This window comes from Genypterus blacodes, unplaced genomic scaffold (genome assembly GCF_046128005.1).
Source record: "Genypterus blacodes isolate CSIRO-AG114 ecotype Tasmania unplaced genomic scaffold, CSIRO-AGI_Gbla_v1 ptg000070l_1, whole genome shotgun sequence".
Lineage (NCBI taxonomy): Eukaryota > Metazoa > Chordata > Actinopteri > Ophidiiformes > Ophidiidae > Genypterus > Genypterus blacodes.
Genome location: NW_027466880.1, coordinates 1,769,247 through 1,793,783, shown reverse-complemented (window position 1 = coordinate 1,793,783; position 24,537 = coordinate 1,769,247). Strand labels below are relative to the sequence as shown.

Sequence of the window (24,537 nt, the reverse complement as noted above, 5' to 3'; positions counted from 1 at the left end):
CTGTGGTGACTGTGTGTGTGTATGCATTTCCTGTACTTTTTGTCTAATTGTTGACTTTTCCCTCTTTTCTCAGGTCTGACTTTGACGTGCTCCACCCATTAATGCATGAAACTAGCCCCCATGTGCAGCTCAGAGAGTCACAGCAGTCTCATTTCAGCGTGCCCCTGGTAAGGACCCCCTGGTGGCCACCCAGCCCATTCACAGGACATGTACGGCAGTGCCAGAGCAGTAGGCCATATAGAGAGCAGCCCCGCACGGTCCCCGCGCCTGCCTAGGTCCCCCAGACTGGGCCATCGGAGGGCCAACAGCGGGGGCGGGGGTGGTGCGGGGGGCAAAACGCTCTCCATGGAGAACATTCAGTCCCTCAATGCTGCCTATGCCACTTCAGGGCCCATGTACCTGAGTGACCACGAGGGCGTAGGCTCCACTGCCACCTATCCCAAAGGCACCATGACTCTGGGCCGAGCCACCAGCCGGGCCATGTACGGGGGCCGCGTCACAGCCATGGGCAGCAGTCCCAACATTGCTTCAGTGGGGCTGCCCCACGCTGACCTTCTGTCTTACAGTGACCTGGGCTCCCTCTCCATGCTGCATCCCCACCACCACCAGGGGGTGCCCTCCGCCCTGCTGAGGCAGGCCATGCGGAGCAGTGGGGGGGAGCTGCTGGAGATGCAGGCCCAGCTCAGGGATATGCAGAGGGAGAATGAGCTGCTGCGGAGGGAGCTTGACCTGAAGGACAGTAAGTTAGGATCTTCCACCAACAGTATCAAAAGCTTTTGGAGTCCGGAGCTGAAGAAGGAGCGGATAATGCGGAAAGAGGAGGCGGCACGGACATCAATCCTTAAAGAGCAGATGAGAGTCACGCATGAGGAGAACCAGGTGAGAGCAACCATCTCAGCTCTCATACCCTGCCAACCATTACTACATCTCAGTTTCCAGCAGTCTACTGTTTTTCAGTTCCTGTCTTTTTCGGTCCGTGTGTGTGTGAATGTGTGTGTTTCATGTCTCTTTTCTGCAAAAGAACGCTGTCATCCTCAGCGCAAAAAACAGAAACGTTTTTCGGTCCATGTGGGAACCTTTCTGGAAAGAGGCCTTTGTGTACATGAATATTTAACGCTCACTGTACTCGCCTCGTACTCCTCACAATCAATGTGAGATACAGTGAAACCGTTTCTAAAACCACACGAAACTTAAAACCCCATAATTTTTCTGAGGTCTTGCCCGGCAGTGTGGCGATGTCACATCACTCCTGATAGCTTTTAAACTCTCAGCTACACACAATACCAACATTGTGACATTACATCTTTTCTACCACACGTCGCTTTGCTTGCCTGTGACTTTAGACACCTTCAACAGATGGAATCCAAGTGTTCATACACAGCCTGGCACTGATTCATTTCACTTTTCTTTTTAAGGTTTTAGGCAGGGTTAAGATGTCAGGAGGGTTTCTAGTTGCCACCATGTGGGCGTGTGTTCATGGCCCATTTAAATCTCTGTCTGACAAGAGTCGGCACAAGGCCCAGAGAAAAATGTCGAAGATGCTTAAACACTCCACATCCGTCTCTCTCTCTCTCTCTCTCTCTCTCTCCTCCTCTCTCTCTCTCTCTCTTCCTCTGCCCTTTTGCTACTTTCATCACGTTTATGGCTTCACTCGCTCTGACGTTGATCATCGCTCCTTGTCGATTTGTGTTGGTGTGGCCTTCACCGTCTCAAATTTACCACCTCTATTAATTGTTTTTCTGTTAAATCTACATCAGTGCCTCTGTGTTGCAGCAGTAGCCTTGAAAAATTCTCATCATGGTTTCTGGGCAAAATTTACCACCACACTTATGGAACAGCTGAAGACGGAGTGTGTTTGCTTTTGCAGTAATCCTCTATCACTCTGATTTCTGCTTCATGGGTTGAGATGGGACCTGCAGTAGAAAATGACGAGCAGACAAGCACATATATATTGATACATATAAATATTTCATATGCAAGAAATGGACTCTGCTGTTTGTGTGTGTGTGTGTGTGTGTGTGTGCGTGTCTGTTTTTGGGAAGGCTTTGTTACAATGCTGCAAAACGTGCAATGCTCCGAAAAAAAATGAAGAATTGTGTTTGGCCCGGCTGGTTGTAATCTGTGTGCATTTCTGTCTGTCAGGTTGACTGATGCCGTCAGGATGGCGAGCGACATTACTCGTAGGAATAGACGCCGTTACTTCACTGTGCAAGGTCATCGCACGATACTGTGTCTCTGACCTTCGCAATAGACCTGTCTGAGTGCATGTGTCTGAGCGAGTGTGTGTGTGTGTGTGTGTGTGTGTGTGTGTGTGTGTGTGTGCGCAATACATTTGTAGTTCTATCAACACCAGCTGCTTACCTCAGTTCACTGGAGTCTAAAGATTCTCCACTTTGTCCAGTTTGTCCCTGAAGCGATGCCATAGAAGGAGCGATGTCAAGCACTCCGCATCATTAGTGGATGATTTTAGCTGCCGGGCGATCCCCAGAACAGAGCTAGAGAGCCTAAAGTCTTAGGTATGTTGAGCGATTCACAATAATTCAGTAAATGTGCACTTTCATGCCGAAACCTCCATTGACAGCGGCCGAGGCGTTCAGCTGCATTCAGTGCAGTAAATCCTCAGTCTGAACCCTTGTGCTCGCTCGGATTCATAGACTTATAGGTGCTGGAGCGTGAATGTGTCCGGCAGAATATAAAGACGGTACAGTGACGTCTTTCAGGGCCTTTATGCTCCACACAAAGATGGGACTTTTTTTTATCCTCTGTCATGCCCATCAGGCCTCCCTCTGCCTCTGCCTCTGATGTTTATATCTTTCATAGCGTTGATGCATTAATGAAGTATGTCAGTAACTAAAAGGCAGATGTGCTTTGTTACTATAATTGCCCTTTTCTACTGTGATTTCCGGGCTGTTTCTGCAAACTTATGTAAGTATTCAGTGGAGTGGTTTGGTCGCACCCTTCAGGCTCGTGGAGAGGCTGACTGAAGAGCAAATTGCCTCATTAATAATGGAGTAAATCCAGACCAATCATTACATCTGTCTTGTAGAGCCCCTTTGCAACCGCCTCTGCTATCTCAGGTCCCTATTAGCTTGAACAAATGCCATGAATTATGTAAACTGTGCAAAATAAGATTTTAGAGTATGTGCCTATTTGTTTTTTTGTTTTTTTTTTTATACAAAAATTGGCAAAGGAGAAAGTCATTTAGGCATTATAGTTTGTTTTTAATCTGCTCGGTATCCGTGAGTGAAATATCAACCATAGCCTACAGTTTGATCAACACTGTCGTTTGCCCTTGACTGGAGGGAACAACGCGCCCCAGATTAGTTTAGCATGAAGCGTGTTCAACGTATGACATCAACGCTGTTACATGTCTTCAATGATTGTATTTGAATTTCAGCAGATATTCTTGTCACGCTGAAGCTTGAAGAGAGCTGCTGGAGGCGTGTGTGTGTGAGTCTGAGCATGCCATATCTGATATCCCACCACTGCTGTTCACACACACACACACACACGCGCACGCACACACACACACACACACGCACACACGCACACACACACACAGACAGCCCTCATCAACGCAATCCCCCAAAATGGAGACTGAGCCTCCCACGTCACCTCTCCGTCATACACAGACACGTCATTACTTATTTTTGTCATGACGGTCAAACCGGCCTCTACTACAGCAAGGCCATATGAACAGAGTGGGGTTTGGGTAAATGCTGTGATAGTTGCTATAGTTACATCGGAGCACATGTTGTACTCGTGTGCTAATTTGTTTCTGTGTGTCTCCTCCCATAGTAGTTGTGTCAGCTTCTTGCATGTGAGTAAAGATCACTGCTGATTGTGTGTAGGAGTAGTGACAAATATCTCTTTTCACATATGATTCATATCTGCAGGTGTGTACAGTGACAAATTAGTGGGCTGGCATTCAAGCTATGGAAACGGACACAATGGAAAAGCGTTAAAGCAACCTTTAGAGTCGCAACTCAGCTTTGCACCATAGCACTAAATGCACGGCTGGCGAAGAGCTGCATCGATATTACCATCCGTGTCCTGACATGGTGAGCTCATGTAGACACAGGAAGTATCATGTCAATACTCGTGACGCTCAAAGATCCCCGTGGATCCTTCCTGTGGCAACCGCCTGGAGTCTGAGCTCATAAAATGGCTGCTGCCTCCTCCAGAGGGCAGGAAGGTGATCGAGTGAGGAGCCGTTTCTCCTCATTTGACCTCAGCGAGACGAGGAGAAATGAGAGGCGAGGAGACGTTTACAAGGAGGACAGTGAGAAGGAGGGAAGGAGAGAGCGGAGGGGAGGAAATATGATAGAGCTTCTCTCCACACAGAGGGAGATTTAGAAAATAGACACAGACTCTAATGGTGTCAAAACATAGAGAAGAAGAAAAAACTACACTTTTTAATAAGAAATGGTGATATTAGAGTCTTATTAGGGGATTTCTGTTCCTCTGTTAAAGCCTAGATGAGCTGTTTTTGCCGCTGAGCTATGCACTCCTGAAAACTGCACAGTCTCATGCAGACACTTGTGAGGGATCATCTGTGTGTAGATTGGACCTTATTATTATATATACAGTATATTGTTGTTTGTTCATTTGCACCTTGCTTGTGCTTGTTCAGCATCCAGGCTAAGATTGAATTGTTGCCGTCATGAGGCGACTGAATGCCACTCAGCTGCATGTTGGTAACAATCCAACACATCTCATCAAGTGAGTTAACAGTGTTTCAGTTTGTGAAAGCTCCATCAATTCAAACACTCCAGAGTGAGCCACTGCCACGCTGAGTCTGCCCGTCTTAGTCACAGGTTAGTGATCCAGGGAATGTGCCATCGTCCAATTCATCTGCAATGATGAAAAGGTGCTTACATTGATTCAGACACACACTGATCACTCAATTTAAAGCTTCAGTTTAAGCGATTTGTCATAACTGATCCCAATGCCGAGTCTACTAGAGTTCACCCTTCTTCTTTATTATGACACTGACACTGTAAGTTAAGTTGCTGTTGTGGCTGTAGGAGGAGATCTGATCAATTTGCTCAGATTCGTCCTGCATTCTTCTGAATTTGACCTTCCTGCACTCTCTGGGTCAACATTTAATTATTAATTAATGACAGTCAGTGTCAAGTTCCAGCTCTCCAATTTCTGCGTTCACACACTCTTCTTTTAGCTTCCTTTTAGCTGAGTGGAGATGAATAAATGCTACGTTTGCCACCATGGCTGTGGGTGTAATTGTACACTGTCAGCCATGATGAGATACAAACGCAGAGATTAGGAATGTAAAGTGAGGAACAGGCCGTGTGAGTCAGCGCTTTAGAACTGTCTATCTGTCAAACACCCACTCACTCAGAATACGCTCACATACAGACATATACATGTAGAAAAACATTTTAAAGTAACAATTGTTCGCTGATCTTCTGTAATCATCGTAACATAAGGTAACGACGTAACATAACGACGTAACATGACCGTGGGTGCTTTTACGCATCAGCTGTATTCATTTGAGGTCAGTGATTTTTACGCGGGGCTCTCTCTGAGTCGTGAGAAACACACAAACGCAAACGTGCAGCCATTGTACACTTGTGTTCTGTCTTGGCACTTCCGTCTTCCAGGTATCATATTCCGATATAGGAGAAGGCGAGGTGTGAAGGCGGGCTGTGGTTACGACACCGCTGACTCCCCCTTTGCAAACATAGAGATGGAATCGCTCCAGACTGCTCAGGTCTGATCAATCAACCCCGTCAATTCTAGGCCTTTTTTTGTGATGGATCACAGTGAATATAAATGAGAAAGTATAGAGAGAGCGAGATGACATCCAGGCTGACTCCATCCAAGCATGTTGCAGTTATGATGCATTTTTAATTTGTTTAGTAAGTAGTTTATTCTTATTTTATCGCAGAACCTGAGAATCTCAATGCGCTGAGTCATGATTGACACACCCTCACACCACAGTAAGCAGGACTGGGTACAGCCCTGATGTGGATGAAGGGAGGATACAAGAGGAAAGGGCAGAGTCACATTAACCCTCAATGCAATTATGCAAATGGTCTTACTGGACTGCCTCCTGCGATTGAGTTCCAAGAGAACAGATTATCGATCAGGGCAGAGGAAGGGAATACGGGCTGAGGAAGCTATAGAGTGGGAAGATGCAGATGGGGGAGGGAAAGAGATCTGGTGTGGAGTCTTTGCAAGGGATGGCAGAGATATCGCCAGCCTAGGGAATTTCTGTGAAGTCTTTTCAGGACTTGTGAAAGCAGGTTTGTTCTGTGTGTGACTGTGCTCCGTGTTAAATAGATTTCAAAGCAGCGCAGCTTTACTGACGCAGGCCGTCATCCTCCACACTGTCATACCTGAGTCAGACCTTAGTCACCTCCTGATGCCGAGCACCAGAGTCTGACGGCAGCAGTTCTTCCTGTATTCATATGTGACTAAGATGACGTGTTTTTGCGTGCACAGGCTGATATATTATTCTTTTTATGACAGGCCATGCAACTTGATAACAGCGACCACACAGATGAGTCATTTATTCAGTGTTTCTATTGTCCGTACACGCAAATGATTATTTACTCAGATGGCTTCTCTCAGCCTTTTGGTATAGTGTTTCCTCAGCTAGAAGTGTGATACGCACACAGACATGGTGATATGAAGCGACTGGGTGGCTGCTGTGTGTGTGTGAATGAGTGGAACTCATCGCCCAAAATGGCACAGACTGAACACAAGAGAGTGTGACCCAAACTGTTTGAAGTTGCAGTCAGTGCCTCTCTCCAACATTCTGCAAATTAAACTGAAACACTGCCCCCTACTGGTGCGAAGAGCACATGATTCACATACAGTAGGTACGCTGCAATACTACAAATTAATACTACTATGGATAGAAGTAATATATAATTAAAACCTACATCTTAACTGAGATTAAATGGTCGATCGGCGTGTTCACCTGTTTCCAGAAAGGTTATGTTGGTGAAGTCACTTTTTTTGGCTGTATGCTTATTGTGAATTGTGAATATGACAGCTGGACAGACTGATGACTGCCTGTCGTTTCCAAACTGTGGCTGATTTGTGTTGATCATCCATCTCTCTCTGTTGCTTCACGCTCTGACGCTGTGTTTTTCCATGCATTTTTTTTCCTGCTCATTTCCGCCCATGCTCCGCAGCTGCTGGATGCCAGGAGAACCAAGGTTTGTCCCTATGTTTGCACCGCTCGCTGTGTGCACAACATAGAGTCACCTTCAGTGTGATGTGGTGTTCTTTCAGATGCCTGGTTATCCCTTTGAACTATACACCCCCACCCCCTCCCTTCAAATCCTTGAAAATTGAATCACATCTTTTAGCAGTTCAGTTCCTGCCTTGTTGTATGTGAATCCTTGTTTTGTATTTTCCCTGGAAACACTCCAAAGTGTGTTTAGTGTCACCCTGATCTCACCTGGTGCTTCTTCCCCCTGTAGTTTCAGGCAAAAACCACAATGAGTGAAACAAACTTAGTCCTAACACTTGCTGCAATCCTTGGATCAACATCTCCCCCCACACACACAAACAATAAAGAAGGAGCTCACTGTGATGTGGTTTCCTTTTGATCCGTATGTTAATCACAGTCTGATCCTGTGCTTGATCGTTTGATGCAACTTCTAAGGTTAGAAACAGTGGATAGGAGAGCAAACTGCCTCTGCTTTGCTGCAGAGGAGCATCGTAGCAGTGGGAGGGGGGGGGGGGGGCTTTGATCAGCAGGTCAAGATGTCTAGATGTCTAGTTAAGCGCCTGTATTAACAAAATTGACTGATGAAGTGTTGTTTGACAGCTGTAATTAGTTTTAATCCTTAACAGTAATTACTCTGCTAAAGTGTATTTTTGCCATGAGTACAATTCTAGCAGCAAAATTTATTTTTTTCCGTGCCGAGATGAAAAAGAAATCAGTCTGCAGACACACAAGACTGTTAGTCTATTTTCTTCCTGTGGTATTCAAAGGTAACTCATGTATCACTATGTTTGACTTGCTTCTCCCAACTTCACCTGGATCCTAGTATTTTCTCTATAAAGTGTTGTTGTGCAGGTTTTTAGATCTATGTTTTCATATATTCAGTGTCAGTGTTTGTTAACTTTCTCTCTTTGTCTCTCTTTCTGTGTGTGCGTGCACGTGTACATGCACATCATCCCACAGCATCTCCAGATGACCATTCAGGCTCTACAGGATGAGCTGCGCACACAGAGGGACCTGAACCACCTGCTGCAGCAGGAGGGTGGAAACCGCTCCCTCTCTGATCACTTCACCACCATCGAGCTGACAGAGGAGAACTTCCGGCGGCTGCAGGCCGAACATGACCGACAGGCCAAGGAGCTCTTCCTGCTGAGAAAGACCCTGGAGGAGATGGAGCTGAGGATCGAGACCCAGAAGCAGACGCTGGGCGCCAGGGACGAGTCCATCAAGAAGCTGCTGGAGATGCTGCAGAGCAAAGGGCTGCCGCCGGGGTCGGGCAGGGCATCTGAAGAGGAGGAGCAGGAGAGAGCCAGGCGCATCGCCGAGGCAGAGGCCCAGCTCGGACACCTGGAGGTCATTCTGGATCAGAAGGAGAAGGAGAACATCCACCTGCGAGAGGTAAACTATCAGGGTTACTTTGGTTTTGGATGGGCTTCTCTTTCAAGTTTTCTGATTTTCATCTTAACGTCACTAGAGGGCAATACTGAGCTTATAAAATCAGTACACTTTGATTCAGCTCCTTAAACTCCAGCACATTGTCTCTGCTGCACCTTTGAATGTAAAGCTACAACATGCAACAGCATAAAGTAATTCAGCCGGTCCGAGCTGGAGGTTTTGCAAGCTTTAGCCACTATAGTCTTTTCAAGCATATTTTGTTCTTTTTCCTCATTATTCATTCATTCTTGCCGTGTCGACTGCTTCAAGTGAAAATCAGAATATCATTTTTGATGCCTGTTCCACACATTGTCTCCATTCTTGAAGGAATTACACCGAAGAAATCAGCTGCATCAGGATCCAAGCAAAACCAAGGCCCTGCAGACCATCATAGAGATGAAAGTAAGAACCCCACACAGAAATCCATCAATTAATGCCGAACCCATCTACAATATATTTTGGATTATTTTTATGTGTTGTTTTGTAAGTGTTGGCCTGAGTTTTAACACAACATGTTGATTACTTTGTTACCTGCTCTATGTCAACACTGAGGTGTAGATTGGTGTGTGTGTGTGTGTGTAGTTATCAGTGTTGTCGTGCTGTCTCCCAGCAGCTGAGTCAATTGTGAACAACCCACACACACACTCACACACACTGGCACATGCAAGCGCATTGAATAACAAAGCAGCTCTGTAAACACCAAGCTGCCAGTCTCACCGACCTGTTAGTGACAACATGGAACATAATAATATCTTTAATGTTCTTTGCTTTGACTAACATTTTGGACAACATTACTACAAAAACAAACTACTGAGACCCTTATTGAGATTTCCAGAATATATTTGAAGAATATTTGAAAATGCACACATTTGCACATTCGGGATCATGGTTGCGATTCTCTCTTTCTGATTGTGTGAGTGTGAGCGTGTTGTGTTAAACCTTTCATGCTGTGTGTTCTGTGTGTTCAGTATTTTACATTTTCCCCCATTTCAGTCTAGGATACCTTGGCCATGAAATTCCATCTCAAATTTGAATAATCATACAAAACAGTGTGATGCATCTTCAGGGAAGAATTAATCTGCAACATTGTTATTTACTGTTAAAATGTATGGAATGTGTAAGAAACTGGATTCGGATTGTGATGATGAAGATTAACAAATGTACTCTATGCTCCTTGTTTTTGGAACCGTAGTCCTTTTACATTCCATCCCACACATACAATATAAGCATCTTCACTGCAAAGAAACTATGATATGCAAATGCAAACATATTTATCCCTGAAAGTAATAACGTCTGCTCAGATTCCACATGAGTCTGTCTGTAGAGAAACAGCCTCCTCCAGCCTCCACTGTACAGACCCACCAGTCTCACTGCAGAGGCCTGACATCACTTCCTCAAAATAAATCATGACATCATCGCTGAGTTGAAGCAGCCCCTCTCACTCAGGCTAGATCGGCACTGTGCGGGCCCCAGCCCCCGCCCCCCCTCCTCCTCCCGAGCGCGGTCACATGACCCGGCGGGGCTGTGGGATCTGGTTCGATTAGCATACGGAGCGAGGGGAGGCCCGCCTCTGATGCTGTGCGGGAAGATCCTGCATCTCTGCCATTCTGCTGTGCCGCTCCGCTCCTCTCCTGCTGTGTTGATGCTGATGGAAGCATGAGTAATCCTCCCTCCCTCTCTCCCTGCGTCTCTCCCACCCTCTCCGCCTCACTCACCAGAGACGGCGCACAGTATATAGCCTGCCCGCTGCTACCATGGAAACAGGTGTGGTTGTTTATGACAGCGAGAGGCCAGTGTGCAGAGAAAGACAGAGACAGAGAGAGAGAGAGAGAGAGAGAGAGAGACAGACAGAGATAAAGATTAACTGACCAGGTCGATGTATGAGTGATCACACCGGACGGAGTAAGTTGTCAGCTTTGAAGGTACGGTATCCTGCTGTGTGTCTGCTGTGGTCGCACTCTTTTCAGCGATGCTTCATCTCGTAAATGTGCTTCACGAATGTTGAGATCAGATGCATTGATTTGCCGGAAGTGCCTGCACGTGCACAGCGTTCATGCATGGGTGTTGACCCCTCAGATCCGTCTCAGGTAACCTGTCATCCCTCATTATGGGATCTTACACATGTTCCTCTGCTGTGGGCAACGAGTGACCCTGCCAAGTTCAGAGGAGCCACTAGGAGGGAAGGATAAGAGGCAGAAAGAAGGGAGAAAGGTTTGCTGTGTGCTGTGCTGGGGAGAGAGAGATGGACCATGGCTAATCTTAAAGACGTTGTATTATTTATTTAAAAAGCTCTGAAGCTGAAGCTGCACTCACAGAAGCAATCCAGAGGCTGGAATCTGCGTTGATCTGCCAGGATCCACAGCAAAGCACGACTTTTTACCTCTACACGTTTGCCTGTCTTTGGGCCGATCCTCCATGCTGGATGTGTGCACAATATTTCCCAATGGTGATTAATCCTCTGAGCAGCTGCGAGGAGCTTCTGCTTTTACCGACAGATTCTGCAGTTTCTCTTCTTCTTCAGTCTCTCTTTATCTCGCTGTTTCTTGGTCTCTAAGGCTTTTTTTTTTTCAGTATCTGTTTGCTTTCTTTGCTGATACTTTCTCTCGTGTTCAGATTTTTATGCAACATGCAACTTGTGGAACTGCTAGTGTGCATGTTGAGGTGTGCCTCATCTGCATTTTTGTGTGCAGGACACCAAAATTGCCTCTCTGGAGCGCAACATTCGAGATCTGGAAGATGAGATCCAAATGTTGAAGGCAAATGGTTTACTGAACACAGAGGACCGGGAGGAGGAGATCAAGCAGATGGAGGTCTACAAGAACCACTCCAAGTTTATGAAGAGCAAGGTAGATGCTGTCTGCACTGCACATGCACACATAGAAATATGATATTGCAGAAGGTGTATTTAACTGTGGCTTATCTCTTCCAGCTTCGCACAGGCAGAGTTTTGCAGGATGTACACAGATTTGTGCAGCGAGAGGGAAACTGTGGCTGACTGTGGGGCTGAATTTAGCCAGTTTTAGCATTTAGTGTCATCAGCAAAGTGCTCTGCTGGCAACTATGGGACAGGAGCTCGCCTGCTGAATGTTGAGCAGCGCTCGGTGTCGTGAACACCAAAAAAATGATACAATTAGCAAATGCATCCATGACGCATTACTTTACTGACGGAATTACACATAAAAGTTAATAACTATCATTTTGCTGCCAAGTGACTCATGTCAAGAGTCAAGAGTGCTGTCTGTACATATTCAGTGCTTTCTCCCCTACACACTGGATGAATCTGCATGAAGTTAAACTTGGCTTCACGTGTTTCAGCTTTCAGAGCAGCCTATGTTGTTTTCAGTTTGCACTCGGGCAACATGGCATCTTGTTTACGTCTGCTGTGTGTGAGCTGGTAGTGTGAGGCTGTGAAGCATCTCTACCTCAAATCTGCCACGCCATTAATATGTGGGTTCCCTCTCATCGTCCTCTCTAGAGCCTAAACTGTGTCTATGGTGCACGCTGTCATCCAATGCCCAGACCTGCCACTGTTTTGTTATTCTATTTTTAGACTTCTTTTCATCAATCATAGATGGGGATGATGTATAATGTATGATGAATGCAGGGGGAGTCAGTCCCAAATGCATTTTTAATGAAAGAACAGCATTGTGTTCATAGAAAATAGCGCAAAAGCTCTCTGTTGAAAGCGTGTTTTCACATACACCTACACACACACACTGAGATGACATTTCAGCAACATATGGTCGTGTATGTGTTTTTCTAGATTGACCAGCTGAAGCAGGAGCTGTCGAAGAAAGAGTCGGAGCTGCTGGCCCTGCAGACCAAACTGGAGACCCTCAACAACCAGAACTCAGACTGCAAACAGCACATCGAGGTGCTGAAAGAGTCTCTCACTGCCAAGGAGCAACGCGCTGCCATTCTGCAAACAGAGGTCAGGAGAAGCCTCAGCGTTTATATGCTTTAACTACATTCCCCCTAATAAAACTCTGCCCCGTGTCGTTACTGTGACGCATATCGATACTGTTTATTTGAAGAGGTAACAGAAACTAAACTTTGACCTACGTTACCAAAGAAACATCAGCACACACACATCAGCACACACACATCAGCACACACACTACTGTCAGAGTGAAAAACATCACACTAGAAACCACAACACGCCTGACAAATGACCACTAATCTACATATTAATACACTTAGCACAAAGCCTCATGAGTAATTGTTTTAATCAGCGACTAAATGGGAATTAGGTTGCGTAATAAGTGAAAAATACACGATGATGAATGTTTGTGTTTGTTTTTCATTAAGAGGCTGTTTTACGTCTTGAGCCAGCTTTGGGGGATTTAGGAATCGTTGGCCGTGACTCTTTCCTTCTATTGCAGGCTTATCCATATACATTAAGCTCTTTTATCCTGATGAGGTGTTAAAACAGAACTGAGTTTGAAAATGACTGAATTTGAGTGACTGACTTTGCTCTCCACGCCTCAGGAATGATCTCGCCATGCAGCTGTGTGGGAATAAAGTCGGACAGACGATAATTAAGTACAGATAGGTATAGTTGTGTATGTGTAGTTAGGTGGACCTTCCACAAGAAACAGAAGTGCAGTATTTCAGTGTCAGGTTATGTGGAAATGCAGGTTGGGAAAGTAATTCGATCGAGTTCAGTCTTCCAATCTGAGCATTTTTGGATCTGTTTGTTTATCTCTGTGTTAAGGTGGATGCCCTGCGTCTGCGTCTGGAGGAGAAGGAGTCCTTCCTGAACAAGAAAACCAAGCAGCTGCAGGACCTGACCGAGGAGAAAGGCACTTTGGCCGGGGAAATCCGGGACATGAAGGACATGCTGGAGGTCAAGGAGAGGAAGATCAACGTCCTGCAGAAGAAGGTGAGGACCGCAGCTGATGTGACACTGATGGTTTGAAGGAGCCGCTGTTCTCTAAATGCAGCCTGACAGGAAGGATGAAGAAGGGAGATGTTTGTTCGCTGAGGTTTTACTCTCTGCATTAAGGAGTGTGTGTGAGTGTGTGCTCCTCTCAGGGGGAGGAAGAAGATGTTTCTGCCTCACTGCTTCCACTGTGTGCTATAAATACTCACAGTGTTACTCTCTCGCTCCGGCCCTGACCCACTCGTCCATTCCCTTTGCTTTATTCTCTCTGTTCCGTGCCACCTCCTCCCCCGTGTGTGTATGTGATGCCTTTATCCACTTTGATCTCTCTCTCTCTTTCTCTCTCTTTCTCTTTCTCTCTCTCTCTTTTCTGTCATCTCTCCCAATTTCAAAATCCACGCTTTTCCCCCCTGGTTGAGACTTCTGGTTTTTGTTCATAAAAGGTCCTGGTTTGTTTCAAAATCTGAAACTTTGTGTGGAAACTGGATTTCCCCGCACACAGTTATTATTTATTACTTAGTCAAACTTAAGCGCAAAATTTCTCAGAATTTCAGCAGACTCTGATCTTACGTGAACTGTGGTGAACCTTGCAACTGAAACACGACAACCTTGTGTCATGTATTCCTTTTTAGCGTATTTAACTACACAATTCACGACTGACTACAAGAAACACAGTATTTTCAACCTACGTAATGTTCTTTTCTACATTTTCTCTCCAGCTGTGTTTCTGCTCTTTGTTCTCCTCTCTGAGACCTTGATAAGACGTCTGATGTGTTCCCTCCTTTCTCACTGCGACTCTGTCAGATTGAAAACCTGCAGGAGCAGCTGCGGGACAAGGACAAGCAGCTGGGGAACCTGAAGGACAGGGTCAAATCACTTCAGACCGACTCCAGCAACACAGACACTGCACTGGCCACCCTGGAGGAGGCGCTATCAGAGAAGGTACCACCAAGGGCTGTGACGCTTGATGTTGATGATCCTCCATGTGGTCATCTGGCAATCATAGCAAAGTAAATTCTGTTTGTGTGTGTGTGTCTGTGTGTTTGTGTGTGTGTTAGGAGAGGATTATAGAGCGTTTAAAGGACCAAAGGGAGAGAGAAGACAGAGAACGTTTGGAAGAAGTGGACTCCTACAAGAAGGAGAACAAGGATCTCAAGGAGAAGGTCAACTCCCTGCAGATAGAATTGACAGAGAAAGAGGTCAGTGTGTGTGTGTCTCGGTGTGAGTGTGCGTGCGTGTGTGCATGCAGCAAAGAAAGTCATCGTCATGATTCCCTTCCTCTATGCAGGCCGGCCTAATCGACCTGAAGGAGCATGCGTCATCACTGGCCTCCTCCAGCCTAAAGAAGGATTCAAAGCTCAAGTCTCTAGAGATCGCTATCGAGCAGAAAAAAGAAGAGTGTAGTAAGTTGGAGACGCAGTTGCAGAAGGTACGTGGGTGTGCCGAGTCGTCACTCAGTGGGTCGGCTTAGCTTTACATTTAGATCCTGAAATGTGTCATTTCACACTTTGATTCTCAGAAATACTGTCTTCAAAACTCACAGACAATCATCATAACTGATAATCAATTAAAGGAATAGTTCACAATTCTGCTTATCACATCATATAAGAAATGCAAGAAGTGAATGAGGAAAAGCTGTAAAAGTGAAAGCAAGTAGTGATAGATTTTAAGTATTGTGAACTATTCCTTTAACATTATTCCCTTACATTGAACCTTGGTTGTTGAGTGTTACATGTAACGCTCCGCCCTGGTGTGTTTCTCTCCTGGAGGATGAGAGTAAAGAATTTCCCATGAACATAACCACTTTCCGTCATTACAACATTTAAAAGTTTACGACCTTCTCTCACCCCGGTCATCACAGTTCTCATCCCTTCTCAAGCGAATGACCCAAGGCTCCATCGTAGCAGCCGTGTTGTTTCTGTAAACACACACAGGATGACGCTGCCATCACGCGTTCTCTCTCCTGCACTGCCCTGTCAGGGCCGCAGTCGCGTACGGCTTGGTGTGCGTGTGTGTGTCTACGAGTGTGAGGGCACAGTTCCAGCCAGCAACACTGCGGCCCTGTAGGTCACCGCGGGGAGTGAACCCCTTAACCCGCTCCCCCTTCTACACCCACACCTCCTCCCATCCTATAACCCCACACACACTCTCATCCCCGCCCTTGTCGTGTTGTGTTTTGTACCGACTGTACTACAGCTCTGTCAAACATGCGCTGTAACATGTTTGAATCCCAAAACTCAACTCTAACGCTGCTCTCCCGCGTCTCCCTTTACTCTCCCTCAACACCGCATTTGGCATTGTAGCAAGCTGAGCAGCTTTTCAGTCAGATGAACAATCCTGTAAGTCTTCGCTTTCGAGTGCTCTGAGGCACACACACACACACGCACACATATGCCGTATATATATATATATATGAACGCATGAGGACACTGATCAACGTTGATGCTAGATGGTGATCATGCCGGCCCCAGCACAAGTTCACCCGCTTTCCACCTGCTGCCCTCGATGCATGTCCATCATTGCGCATAGCTTTTATATTGCACTGTGACTCCTGTGTAACTTTACTCATTCTGCAGTTGTTTGTTTTTTGTGAGACGTGATGAAGTTGGTGCTATGTATATTTGGTGAACCGGAGATCAATATGTGCTGCAAATGTGTTTATTATTCGTGTATTTTTGGATGAAGTTCTGTTGTTGGTGTATCAGTGAGCGGTTTGGTTTAATCACAGTCCATAGATTTGTTTAATCTTACACACTGACACATAGGGATATTGTGAGAACAGTCCTAACATCACTTCATGCTTAAAATACCACACGGTAGCCTAGATTGGTCGTTGCGCTTGTGTTTTCCGATTCGTTTGACCGACAGTTGTGAAAACTGTGCAGCTTTGTTGGGTTTGCATGACGGTCCACCTTTGTTGCATGTGTCACTGTTGCCACACGCTTCACTTGTGTCTCTCTGTGCTGCTGGCGGGCGAGCGACCAGCAGAGGTAGCAGATCACTGGAGTGTTTTGGTGGATGCTTTGTTTTCCCCTTCGGCTCTGTGTAGATCGTGCACTTTTCGTGACCTGTGTTCTAATGTGTGGCTTCGTATTTATGTCAACGTGAATGTGTACCAAGTGCAGTAATGGTGTGAGATCGACCTCATGAGTGTAGAGGAACCATCAGATTATTTTCCACCAAGTTTTCCTGCCATTTAAATGTTCTGGTGTTCCTCAGTAAGCCTGTAAGCGGTGAGATTAGCTGAGAACCTGCTTCAATAACAGAAAGTGAATAACAGAAACTCATAAGACAAACAGTATTTGTATAATCTAATTCTTTACCCGTATTTCTGCATTATTGTTTCTTAATGAGCCCCAGCAATGAGATGGAATCAGTTTCATCAGTTGGAATTAGTTTTCTCACTGCCACCGCTACTCAAAAGTATCCAAAAATAGTTTTACATTCATGAGTGTTATTAGAACCGATCCTGTGTTTGAGTGCAAGACTCTCAAACACACCCGTAGCGTGCCAAGTGATTGGAGTCTCCAAGGGCCATTAAAAGGAGCTAAATTATAGCTCTGTTAAAGCTAATGAGCCGGCAGCAGTATGACGCTCTCGCCCACATTGTTTCATGCTGCTTTATTCATTCAGAAAGTGAGCGAGGGAGAAGAGGGAGTAGTAAGACAAGACGCCAACAGACTGGACTGTGTGCGTCTCTCTTTTATGGACGATAAATGTGTGAACTGTACTGCATGTGTGTGCAGATGTCACAATTGTAATCGTGTGTCTGGGTGTGTGCATTTGTGCATGCACACGTACGTGCGTTTGTGTGTCCTTCCCTTCGGTGTGTCGATGCAGAAGGCCCACGAGGTGGAGCAGCAGTCCGGCCCCAGAGGGAACCCGGAGTTCGTGGACCGGGTCAAGCTGCTGGAGAAAGAGGTGGGCTACTTCAAGGACGAGGCCTCCAAGTCTCAGACGGAGGTGGAGAGGCTGCTGGACATCCTGAGGGAGGTGGAGACGGAAAAGAACGACAAGGACAAGAAAATCGCCGAGCTGGAAAGGTAACGGGCTCTGAGATGGTCCAGAGATTTAAAAGCTGCTTTGATAGTTATTAGGTGATTTTAAAAGTTTTGGCTTCTGATTCAGCTTCAGTTTCTTATTCTGCTTTGTCACAAAATGGGCCGTGCCGTGTTTTTGTTTGACCTTTTATGAACTTGGACTTTGTTGTTGTTGACATACCATGTGATGTCATCGGGGTCTGTCTTATATGGGTTATGGGTTCTACACTAACCCTGTTAGGGATCTCTGGATGGATATTAACACCCATCGTCCTTTAGATTCTGTAGAGTTAAACTAATCGAGACTAGTCGGTTCATGTTTGAGACTACACGTAAACACTGTTCCCCACAATCTCTCTGCTCTGCCTCTTATTTAGCTCCTCCCTGCCTCTTAGCGCTCCCAGCTGTGATAGCTTAACTTCCCTGCAAGTCAGAGGGACATATCGTGTCATTGTCATGTTAAATGATTAGTGGTGTTTGATTAATGGAGTGTTCTTGTCCTTCTTTGCCATCCTTTCCCACTTTTCGTTCCTGTCCTGTTCCCCTTCAATCTTGTGTTTCATGTCCACCCGTCCCGTGATTTTACAACCTTGACGTTGAACCTCCTTCCCTCTCGTCCTCCCCGATCCGACTCTGTTTCTCATCCCCGAATCTCTTTCCCCATCTTCCCTCGCAAACTCCCTCTCTCCCTCTCTCTCTGTCCGTTCCGCCCCTTGACGCCAGCCCCCCTCCCCCTGCCACTCGCCCCACCCCTCGTCCCGGTGGCAGAGCTCCCCCTGACCCGCTCCCATCTGTGTCTGCTGCTCCCCAGCAGATCGGGGGCATGGTGTGGGATTTCCTGGGAAAGTGAGTGCTCTGCCCTGGCACGTCAGCTCGGCTGCGTGGTTTCAAAATCTACAACTACGACTGCCGTACCTGTGTCTGGTTTCATCTGTGTGCCTGCGTCTGCCTGCTGCCCAAAGGATGCAGAGATCTTTGAGCGATAGGCTTTATGTCAGAACTGTGTCCATGCACACGGCACAGAGATCTCTGGATTCCTGTCACTTCTGCAAATTTGTGCTTTTATTTTTTTTGCATGTGTATTTTGTTCTATTGTGTATTTTGCTGAATGTCTATGTTAATTAATTGCATGAATCAACCAGTAACAACAACCATCTACACCTGCATTCATGAGAAAAGGGGGAATTAAGTCAACAAAAAAGGTAACAAATATTGATTATGACTTGTGAAAGCACTGACCCTGACAAGTAATGCGTAGTATATACTGTATATTATATGGAAGCTGCTGTGGCTCGTTCCATACCAACAACAACATTCCTCCATTTGAACTATTTTACAACTGAAGGTCCCTGTCAAAAGTCAGAGCTCAATTTCCCCTCCAGTGCAGATTCGACCAGAGGCTCTTGCTGATATTTCCACTTTGAGTTGAATATATGGTAGCTCTGTCATCAGTCATGTTCATTGTGCAAACACGTGCATGCAAACATTCCTGATTGTGTCTTTTTGTGGCCTTGGCTGGAGACTTTCTGTCTTCTGAGCCGAGGCCTCCTCTTGCCTTGCGTACGCTTCCCTGCAGCCACCCATCTGTCTGTCTCCCCTGTGTCACCCTCCCTTCCTGTAACTCTGTCACCATTCCTCACTCTGATCATCTCTCACTCCTGTAGCTTCACCAGACAAATTCCCCAGTGACCCTTTCTTGTGTCCACAATCCTCCTCTGTCCTTTCTCGCCCCAAAACACCCTGCCCTGCTAGCTTGCTTTAGCAGATACTAAGGGGAATGATCGGCCTAGTGGCCTGCATGAATAAAACCTGCTGTGCTGCAGGCCTACACACACTCAGTGAGTGAGGTGATGTTGTAGTCAGGGTCCAGACTGAATCCTTGGTCCTGCTGTGTGCCAAATCAGTTGATTCTCCTGTGTCTGACCCACCCTGCATCCATAAGTGATTCTCCCACTGGAACACTTCTTGTTGCCCACTTGGTCAACCTTGCTGTCTGACCCACTCTTGGCTTCCCCCTTGCTCGGCACTCAGACCTGACCTCTGCCCCTCTCTGTTTCCCGGCTGATTTGTGCCTGTCTGACTGCATGTCTGGTGCTCAGCAGCAGATGCACATGGTTCCATATTTTCAGAGAGGGTGCATCCTGCATTAAGCTGTGTCAGGCAGCAGAGCAGCTGCTGTCACAGGTGTTATTTAACAAGGAATATATGATGATCTCCTCTGGGTCATATATTGTTTTGTCATATTGTTTCCTTACGTCCTGGTTCTAATGTCTCTTTTGTTTTACTTTGTGTGCTCTTGTTTCCTGCCTCGCACCTCTGCTTGCCCCGTCCTCCCTCTTACTCTCCCTTTCCCTCTCCCCAACTGCAGTCTAGCTCCCAGGTAAGTAAAGTCCCTCTCTGCATGAACCCCACCTCCCCCATCTCCACCTCGCACCTGCTCTGTGCAGCCATCCATTAGCACAACTCAAATTAAAGTCTGAGTTGTCCTAACAAATGTTTTAAAGCCTGTTTCATTTCAGCAGCATCTCGTCTTGTTTTTGTGTTTCATTTTGTGGCTATATGTGTGTGTGTCTATGTCCTCCACATTACACTCACACTGTGCACATACGGTTTGTCTTATGATAGTTGAAGGTCATTGGGGAAGTTGGGTTCAGAACAGTGACTGGCATGGAAATGTTCTAACTATTTATGGTTTTACAGACAAGGAGGCAAAGAACAAATAAAGAAAGGTGCAAACATCAAATTGGGACCCCAAGGTGACAAGAAGGTCATGGGACAGGATCTTCGTAAGGACGGATCCATGGACCATTTAAAGGTGCAGATTTACTTGTGACACTGATGAGATTCACTGTTTTCTACTTATTGCGCTTTACTGAAAAAGAGTGTGTGTGTGGGGGCGGGGCGTTCCCTCCATGTATCTGCTGTTCCATGTCATTCCTGGTCTCAGTTGGAAGAACTGATGAACACCTTGGAGAGGACGAGGCAGGAGCTGGATGCCACTAAGCAGCGTCTCTCCTCAACCCAGCAGTCGCTGCAGGAGAGGGACTCCCACCTGACCAACATGAGACAAGATCGCAGGAAGCAACTGGAGGAGATCCTGGAGATGAAGTTAGTGTTGCTAAGACATTAAAATAGAAACTTTATTGGGTCAAATCACACAATTACACACACACACATGCTTTACAGAGGGGTCAGCGCAGGGCAGCCATGATACCGCGCCCGTGGTGCAGTGTTGGGGGTTCGGTGCCTTGCTCAAAGGCACCTCGGCAGTGCCCTGGAGGCAAACTGGCAACTCTCCAGCTAACAGTCCACTTTCTTGGCCCATGCAGGACTCGAACCGGCGACCCTCCGGTTCCCAAGCTGAGTCCCTATGAACTGAACTACCGCGCCCTGTTAGCCCATAATTCTACTTTTCTCTCTTTGGTCTGGACAAAGACAGACAACGTTTCAACTCCGCTGTACAAAAGACGACTGACAGTTCTCCACTTGACTTAATATGAACCCTGACCCTGCACTGGTTTAATCAAACACATCACTGGATGGGCTGTCGAGTCCAGGTTTAAAGTGCACAACAGAAACATTCCCTAAGCTGGTCCAAGATTTCAAAGAAGCCAAAAATACGAATGTAACAAAGAGGAAGGAGGGTTAAAAGCGATACCACTCGGGTGTGCAACAGGAGATGCAAGTGTGTGTAACAAGTTTGGTGTTTCAGAGCCACAGGTATGCACAGGATTGAGACATGAGAAACTGAAAGAGATGAAAGATGAAGAGTATCTACTTAAATGAAGTAACGGTGCTACACATTCCACTTTAGCCAACAGCTCAGTCACTCTCTGTCTCCATGTGCCTCAGAGGGGCGTCGGCCGTGGCGCTCTGCGGCAGAAAAGATGATCGCTTGATTGCTAATTAGATGCAGATGTCATTGCTGTCCAGCCAACCGCCTCCTCTGCACAATGAGTCTTACGCAGGGAGAGGATGAAAAGCGTAGAACAGTAAAAAAAAAAAAAGGAGGGAAAGGGAGAAAGAAAATACACGGTTCTTTAGTTGAATGAGCTACATGAATCAGCTTTACTTAACATTCTTTCTATTTTTACGTTTTTCTCCTGCAGACAACAAGCTCTGCTGGCAGCCATCAGTGAGAAGGACGCGAACATTGCACTACTGGAGCTGTCTGCCTCCAACAAGAAGAAGACCCAGGAGGAGGTGATGGCCCTCAAGAGAGAGCGGGACAAACTGATGCACCAGCTGAAGCAACATGTGAGTACAGCGCCACACCATGGTGATCACTGTGTACCAACGAGGATGAATAAACACCTGGAATCATTTTGTCTGTGTGTATCTTTGTGTAAATCGACCCTTTCCTGTTTCTTCTCCCCACAGACACAAAGCAGAATGAAGCTTATCGCCGACAACTATGAAGACGAGCAGTATCACCCGCACGCTCCTCACCACCCCCAGCCTCAGCCCCCTCACCTCCAGCCTCAGCCTCAGCCTCAGCCCCAGTCCCAGTCCCAGTACCCCCACGGTCCCCACGGCCAGCAGCCTCAGTACGCACACGGCCCCCCGCACGCACAGCACCCACAACATCAACCGCATCCGCAGCACCCGCCACACCCACAGCACACGCAGCACCCACAGCACACACAGCACCCACAGCCCACTTCCCAGCACCCGCACCCACAACAGCCACAGCCACAGTACCCTCACACTCCTCATCAGCACCCGCAGCAGCACCCGCAGCAACACCCCCAGCAACACCCCCAGCAGCACCCCCAGCAGCACCCTCAGCAGCACCCTCAGCAGCACTCTCAGCACCCACAAGCAGCTCCCCAGCACCAACAGCACCCACGCCCGCCGCAGCCACAACACCCTCACCAACAGCACCCGCAGCATCCCCCGCAGCACCCACACGGACACGCCCCGCCCCAACACCCCCACCCTCAGCACCCTCACGGCCCTCCGCAACAAGGACCCCACCCGCAACATCCGCACCCCCAACATCCCCAGCACCCGCACCACGGGCAGCACCCGCGTCACCCGTCACCGCACCACCGCGGCGGGCCGGTGCGAGGACCCCCGCACGCTGGTCACCGCCCCACACCCGACCAGGTGAGATGCCTTGCTCTCTTTCCAATCGTCCACGTTGTTTTAATGCCTCCACCAAGAAGGACGAGTTTGCATCCGGATTAGTTTGTTTGTTTAATTAGTGGAAAAGTTGTTAACCGCTTAATCCCCAGTGCAGATTAGCCAATCACAGTGAAATCAGGTGTATTTAACCCTTGATAGTGTCAGCAGGTGAGATTTGTCCTCCGCTTCTCTTCTTCTTCTCACACAGTGTTGCTTCTCAGAAAGTGTCCAATGTCCACTGTCTCCTCCTCTCTGTAGTGAGGATGTTGAAATGTCAGTGATGTTCTTTTAATCACTCACCCTCTACTCTCTTCCTTGCGTGCAAACACAGGATGACGAGGAGGGCATCTGGGCATAATCGCCGCGACAACCAAAGCTCTGATGTTGTTTTGAAGGGTGAGATATGTTCACACACACACAAAACCCAATATCTTTGTGACCTCTGTGTTTGTCGCTCTCCCTCCTGACTCTTCTCTTTCCTCCTTTTGCCGTTCTTAGATGATTCAGTCACTACTGGAGGAGCACAGCCGCGCCATGACGTTGAAACACCACGACTCGCCCGATCAAAACATTCGATCATTCCCTTCACTCGGTCAACATTCAGACATTTGGACTTTGTTGAGTTTTGGGGGGTTTTTTTGGGAGGGAGGGGGGCTCATGTGGGGGAGACTGACCGCTGAGCAGGTACAGTAGTTCCCCCCCCTTTTCCTGCAGGGGTCAGAGATACAGAAGTAGTCAGAAATACCAAGGATTCCCTCTGCTGTTTTTTCTTTTGTGTGAACAGGGGCAGAGGTCTTCCATATCGCAGATGCAAGACTCGGATGTAGACACCGACACATATGCTCTTGATTGCCGGTTGTTCAGGCCTTTTAATTAAGACTTGCAGCCGCGCATCTCTCTGCCTCTGAGGTGTCACTGCTCAGCCTGGACGGGCCTCTGTTTCCACGACAACTACCACCGCCGCTGGATGCTCCCTGCTAGTCAGGCCGTTTTTTTGTTCTTCATCCTTCACCCTTTTGCTTCAGGATCCTGGTTTGTCTTTGGTTTGTTCCCCAGCCTGACTGACCCCTGTTATAAAAATGAGTGTGGAGTCTTTATTCTCATCCATTGTGGCGCACATTAATCACCTTTTTTACCTTTATAGATGGAACAACTCCACTTATCAACCCTTACTAGACGAGTTCATTTTTTTTAAACATTCCTAAATCTGACCCACTGTTCTTCCTCTGGCTTTTTACATCTCGGAATAGCGTCTTCTACATGACAAGAGTGTTTTTGTGTGTTTTTGTTGTCACACTTTGCTTGCAAAAGAAGGAGGGAGCCGTTCGAATGCCTTTGCCTGCAGGTCTCCTCAGCCCTCCAGGTCGTGGCCTCGTGGCTGCAGTTCATGTTTCTCTTCATGTTACCTCATTTGATAATCAAAAATAGTCATAAAATCTATGCAGATATCAAGTTGGAACGAATGGATTTTGATTTCTCATGCAAAAATCACCAGTCAGAGTTTAGTTGAGCATCCGATCAACAGTGGCCAACAGAGAGGTCGGAAACCATCTGTCCAGTTATTTTGAGACTTTGCACCTATGCACCTCCTCCGAGTTACAGGAATTCTTTCTAATGGTGCTTCAGCTGGTGCTCAATCTAAATATTGTGGGGGTCAACCTGGTCACGAGCATGGTTTGGTCCCTTAACAGCAGAGGGATTTGTAATCAACCCTGAGAAAAGACTTTGCTTTGTACACACCATCTGAAAATGGAGCTTTGTGAGCGTCCACTTCACTTCCAAGACCCACAGACACCTGATTTTTGCCTCCACGAACAAAACGAAGATAAACACCACGGTGGACCAGGAAGGGG

At 46.9% G+C, this 24,537-nt stretch overlaps 1 protein-coding gene across 1 annotated transcript; it reads left to right on the top strand.

Annotated features, from left to right (window-relative positions):
* The first annotated feature begins 207 nt into the window (after window positions 1-207).
* Window positions 208-23,261, top strand: erc2 (ELKS/RAB6-interacting/CAST family member 2). Its single transcript, XM_076156843.1, is given in 15 exon segments — window positions 208-879; window positions 8,165-8,599; window positions 8,963-9,037; window positions 11,326-11,481; window positions 12,399-12,566; window positions 13,350-13,517; window positions 14,322-14,459; window positions 14,576-14,716; window positions 14,806-14,946; window positions 17,361-17,560; window positions 20,258-20,665; window positions 21,667-21,814; window positions 21,938-22,666; window positions 23,016-23,080; window positions 23,183-23,261. Coding segments are annotated over 14 exon segments (3,606 nt in total). The 3' UTR covers window positions 23,043-23,080; window positions 23,183-23,261.
* The last annotated feature ends 1,276 nt before the right edge of the window (window positions 23,262-24,537 follow it).